At 38.6% G+C, this 6,124-nt stretch overlaps 1 protein-coding gene across 2 annotated transcripts in view; it reads right to left on the bottom strand.

Moving 5' to 3' along the window:
• LOC106874289 (A disintegrin and metalloproteinase with thrombospondin motifs 6) overlaps positions 1-6,124 on the bottom strand; it is a 54,253-nt gene that overhangs the window by 44,428 nt on the left and 3,701 nt on the right. The window contains exons 3-4 of one of the 2 annotated variants that reach the window (XM_014921964.2): positions 4,898-4,941; positions 3,502-3,607 (exon numbers count right to left, since the gene is read on the bottom strand). In XM_014921964.2, coding sequence (XP_014777450.2) covers positions 3,502-3,607; positions 4,898-4,941 — 150 coding nt within the window. Of the gene's footprint in view, positions 1-3,497; positions 3,608-4,897; positions 4,942-6,124 lie in introns of both variants that reach the window. The other variant, XM_052970618.1, reaches the window with a different exon arrangement.

Below are 6,124 nucleotides of genomic sequence, written 5' to 3'. Positions count from 1 at the left end.
TGCCAGCACCATCATGCTGCATCCCGAAACTGAAAAACGAAAAAATTTTCAAAATATATATTGGGTGTCTACCTATATACCATCATATATACACACATTCCATCATTCATATAAACATTTTACATCCTATCAGTCATATACATATATATATAACATTATCATCATTTAATGTCTATTTTCCATGCTGGTATGGATTGGACAGTTTGACAGGAACTGGCAAGGCTGGGAACCACACCAGGCTCCATTGTCTGTTTGGCATGGTTTCTACAGTTGGATGTACTGGGTGCTTTTCAAGTGGTACTGACACCAGTGTATTTTATTTGGTTCCAATACCAACAGGATCACCACGTAACTTGCAAGACAAAAACCCCTCTGTTGGGAGTGGAGAGTGGAGAGTAATATTGAGTGGGGTGTGTCGTTGTGTCAGTTATGGGAGATTAAAGATATAGAGGGACAGGGCTAGGTGTCTTGCTGTAGACTAGATACATGGATCCCCAGTTGGAAAAGTAAGGCGAGTGAATTAGAGATTAAGATAAAGTGAGCATGTGTGTCAGAAAGTAAAATAAAGAGAGTAAAAATGAAAGAGATGATGGTAAAGTTGTATTGGGACAGATGATAGTGGCAAATGATAGAGTGAATACAGGAGAGGCAGGGATATGTGAAGACATTGACAGTGATAACAGATAAGCAAGGCATTAACAACACAGACAGAAGACACAGAAAGGTGGTGATTGGTGGAGATAGTAGGTGGGGAAGATAATGGGAAATAAAAGTGTTCGATGCTGGACAGAGCTCCTCACAGACAAGCAATACTGATGTGGTTTTTAGGATATCACTTCTGTGGTGGTGGATAGGTTTTCTTGAGTACAGCAAGGCACCAGATATCTCAGTCTTTTGTCATTTCCTTCATAAAATTCAGTGCCTTGAGATGACCCTTCAATACTTCATCTTATGTGTTCCATCCACTTTAAATGACCATCATTTCTTTATGCAACTGTCCACATCCATATTCATTGCATAACCAAACCAGTGCAGCCCTTTTTTCTCTTGCACACTGCATGTAATTCCTCTTATGCCTAACTTTTCTCTCAATACACCAATGCTTTGTCACTCATGTGCACTGACATTGCACATCCAGTGGAGCATACTAACTTCATTCCTCTCTAGTTTTCGCATGTTCTTTGCATTCAGGGCCCACATCACACTGTCATGTAGCATTGCAGTTCATGCACAGGCATCATGCAATCTTCCTTTCACTCAGAGAGAGAGAGTGAGACCTTTCATTGCCAACAGAGGTAAAAGCTCTCTGAATTTTCTCAATCCTTTTCATATTCTTGCAACTGAGTTTTCCATACATCCCCCTTCACTACTAATTAGGTCTTCTAGGTAGCAGAAATTATCCACTATCTCTAGAGAGCCTCCAGTGTATTTGAGAAAGCCAATTTTCCATGTATCCACAGACTTTATTCCTGCTGTGCATCTTCCACATACAAACAATTCTTCCTCTGTTAATCTTCCTATTATCCCACTGCACCTCTTGTGTGTCCATAGTTCACACTGGATACACTGCATGGAATTCAGCCTACATCTTTCCTACATATTGAACAGAGTCATTTATCTGAAGTGGGTATGGTTTTGTCTGTTTTCTTGCTTATTAGAACCTTGGTTATGCTAAGTTAACCCCAAGGCTCTTCAATTCCTGATTTTGTTTCTATGCCTGAAATTTCTTGTCTAGTTCTGTTACAGAATCTGTTATGTAAGCAAGATCATTGGCATATAGCAATTCCCAGAGTTAGCTAGTCTTGAAGCTCTCTGTCAAGGCGTGGAGAACAATGATGAATGGGAGGAGAATTAGAACTGAGTCCAAATGAATGCCTACCTGTACACTAAATTCATCACTGTATTCATGACTAACTCTCACCTTTCTGACAAAGCCTCTGTACATGGCCTGTACAACATTCACAAGCCACTTGTCTCCCACTAGCTTCTTCAGAACTCCCTATATCCTGGGGGGCTCTATTGAAGATTTTCTCCAAGCCAACAAATGCCAAATACAATAGTTTATTTTTAGCCAAACACTTCTGAAGTTGTCTGACTCTAAAGATAGCATCAGTAGTACTTCTTCCCAGCACAAAGCCAAACTGCATTTCATCTAATCTGATTCTGTTCCGAATTAATTGGGCTATAACTCTTCTGTAACTTATTGACCTGGTTCAGCAATTTGGTGCTTCTGCAATTACTTCTATCTAGCACATCTCCCTTACCTTTGTAGCTGCTGACAATAATAATGCTGCTACAGTAGTCATTGGGGATGACACCTTCCTGAATAACCTGATTAACTATATAGGTGACCAGAGTGTTATCCTTCTCAGCCAGATATTTTAAGCATCTCAGCGATAATTCCTGATGGACCAAAAGCTTTCCCTGTCATCATATCCTTAATCACCTTATCTATCTTGCTGCTGTCAACTCAAATGGCTGGCCCTCTATTGGGTTCACACGGAAGAGACTCCCTTTCTTTCATTCATTCTCCACATTTAATACTCTTCTATAGTAGCACTTACACACACACATCATACATCATCATCATCGTCATCATTGCTATCATCTAACATCCATGTTACATGCTTTGGCAGAATCTAAGGGGTCCAAGGGCTGCACCATGCTCCAGTGTCTCAGTTTTGGCATGGCTTTTATGGCTGGATGCCCTTCCTAACACCAACCACTTTACAGAGTGTACTGACTAAATTATTTCATGTTACAAGTAGCAGTGAAGTTGTCATGCAGCTTTCACAACACCTAGTCCTGAGCAGGCAGTTTTGTACTAGAAAATGAAGGGTAAAAATGTGAAGAAAGAGGCCAGTGCAGAACAGGTTTGTTCCTGTAAAGGAGCTACATGACAACACAGACTTTAGAAGAAAAGATGGAAGTGATTGAGGGAGCAGGAAAGAGATAAAAATAGTAGTGATAAGGTGTCTGGGTGGAGCCTCAAGGTACGAGGTGAGTGGAAGTAAGTGGGGCAGAGGGACCAGGAGTACACAAGAGAATATAGGGAAGTGAGAAATGGGGAATGAGTGGGAGGAGGAGAGGTAGGTGGTAACTGTAAAACCTGAGAAGTCTTGAAAGGCAGAGGTAGTGAATGGCAGATGACCAGTTATGCAGGAGTTAGGGATATATATATATATATATACACACACACACACACACACACACATACATGCATACTTATATACATGCATGCATAACATACATACATACATATATACATGCATGCATCCATCCATACATACATACACACATCCATCCATCCATCCATCCATACATACATACAAACATACATACATACATACATACATACAACCATACATCCATCCATCCATCCATCCATACATACATACATACATACATACATACATACATACATACATGCATACATACACACATACATACATACATGCAGTTTGTAACTGGATAGTCAGTTCTTTGTGAGTATTCACCTACTTGTGGCCCATTTCATGTGCAATGGTGTAAGCTGAGGCAAGACCAATATCTTCATTTATACTGCAGCTTCTTTCTTCTTCACACATTCCTGCAACTGGTGCCAGGCCTGAATAAATACAAACAAATTTTGTCTAGAAATATTGTTAAAGATAAAAAAAGAAACGCATCTAAACATGAATTATTTGTAAAAGCATACATTAAAAATTTATATTTTTGGTATGTGAGGAATCTGTTTCTATTAATCATTTAATTTCATTTACTTTTTCTTCTCATCTCCACTTCATCCTTTTTTTATATTTTATTCTTTTGTAATCTTTTACTTGTTTCAGTCATTAAACTGCAGCCATGCTGGGGCATCATCTTGAAGAGTTTTTAATTACTGATTTTTTTAAAACCTGGTACTTATTTTATTAGTCTCTTTTGCCAAACTTCTAAATTATGGAAATGAGAACACACCAACACCAGTTGTCAAGTGGGGGAGGGGGACAAACGCAGACACATATATATACAACGGGCTTCCTTCAGTTTCCATCTACCAAATCCACTCACAAGGCTTTGGTCAACCCAAAGCTATAGTAGAAGACACTTTCCCAAGGTGTCATGCAGTGGGAGTGTACCTGGAGCCATGTGGTTGGGAAGCAAGCTTCTTAACACAGAGCCACACTTAACTATATTTCAGTTCATATTAAAGCTTCTGAAATCTATCACCAAATATAAATGTGGGCTGCATAATGATAAAAGAGGAGGAGGCAGAGGAGGAGGAACTATAGTAGAACACACTTGCCCAAAGTGCCATGCAGTGGGACTGAACCCAGAACCATGTCATTGGGAAGAAAGCTTATCACAGAACCATGCCTGTGCCTTTTAAACTTAATTTTAAATATTTATTCATCAGTCAATCATCCTCATTAATACAATACATATATAATAGATCATATCTTTAATGTCATTTTATAGTAATCATTAAAATTTTATGTTTATAATCTATAGTAGAATAATATTAAACTAAGGATGATCAGGCATTAAGCTTAAGTTTTAGAGAAGGTGGTATGGTCAGTTGACTCAACTCTAACATATTTCTTTATCAATTGTGCAAAGGTGAAGCATAAAAAACTTTGGTATGATTTAAACACTTTTAGTGATCCCAGCAAATCTGTTGTGTCTCAGTCATATTTTGTCCAACACTCTAATGATGATGATAGAAGTAGTGGTAGTTGCAAAAAGAGAGGAAGAATAAATGATTTTGATGACGAAGATGATGATGATGACAATGACAACAACGATGACAATGACGAAAATGGTGATGATGACAATGATGATGATGTGGTGGTTGTGGTTGTGGTGGTAGTGGTGATAATGATGACAGAGGGGAAGAAAGAATATACATGCAACTTACCTAGTGTTGCACATGGTTTGTTTTTGTATGTGCAGATATCATACCTGAAAGAAACAAAAGATTACTGAATGTTTTGACTAACATAGCAGCTACATAGCTACACACAAATACTAAATGATAATACATACATACTGCATCACATCATCATATTTCATGCTGAATTTTCGATGCATGCATGGGTCAGATGAAATTTATTGAGGCAGACATTTTAATGACCAAATGTCCTTCTTGTGAACTTTCATCTGCTTCCAAGTAAAATGTTTTCCCATAACCAGACATGTTTTCACAGAATATTGGAAATGAATGACACTGCTTGTATATCAGTGACACTTATTTGCAACTATCACATGATGTCAAGACAAGGAGACATAAACATACATGCACATACACACACACACACATACACACAATCACACATACACACAATCACACACACAAGAGAAAAGTTCTAGCAGAGACTTGCTTTCTTTTTATTTATTTTCTCTTAAACCCAAGGGAGAAAGGGGTAGACCCAAGAAGATATGGGACAAGGTGGTGAAGCATGATCTTTGAATGTTGGTTCTCACGGAGGCAATGACAAGTGACTGAGACCTTTGGCGATATACCATGCTTGAGAAGACCCATGGAGCCAAGTGAAATTGTAGTCATGTACCTGCCACCCATGCCAGTGGCATGTAAAAAGCTTCCTTCAAATGTTGGGCCTCATGCGGATAATGATAAGTGATCGAGACCTTTGGCGTTATGCTGTACTTGAGAAGACCTGTCAAGCCAAGTGAAATCACAGTTGTGGCTGATACCAGTGTCGCATAACTGGCACCCATGTTGGTGGCACATAAAAAGCACTCTTTACACTCAGTGGTTGGCAGTAGGAAGGGCATCTAGCCATAGAAACCATGCCAAATTAGATTGGAACTTGGTGCAGCCCTCCAGCTTACCAGTTCCAGTCAAACCATCTAACACATGCCAGCATGGTAAGTAAACACTAAATGATGATGATGATGAGGGTTAGTTAACATACATCGTTTTTTGACATTTCAAATGCTTAAAAGGTTGTTCATGAAGTATTAAATACAATATGTCTATTTGAATGAAGTTAACATGCCTACCACTTGAATTTTCTTTTCTTCATCTAAATTATCATTATTATTATTTTTTTTATTATTATTATCATTGAGTGAGAGAGCAGTGCATGCCATCAAAGTGACACTGGGGTAAAATATACGAAGT

This window comes from Octopus bimaculoides, chromosome 9 (genome assembly GCF_001194135.2).
Source record: "Octopus bimaculoides isolate UCB-OBI-ISO-001 chromosome 9, ASM119413v2, whole genome shotgun sequence".
Taxonomy (NCBI): domain Eukaryota; kingdom Metazoa; phylum Mollusca; class Cephalopoda; order Octopoda; family Octopodidae; genus Octopus; species Octopus bimaculoides.
Note: the sequence above shows the minus strand (reverse complement) of the source record. Positions and strands in the feature narration are given on the sequence as shown.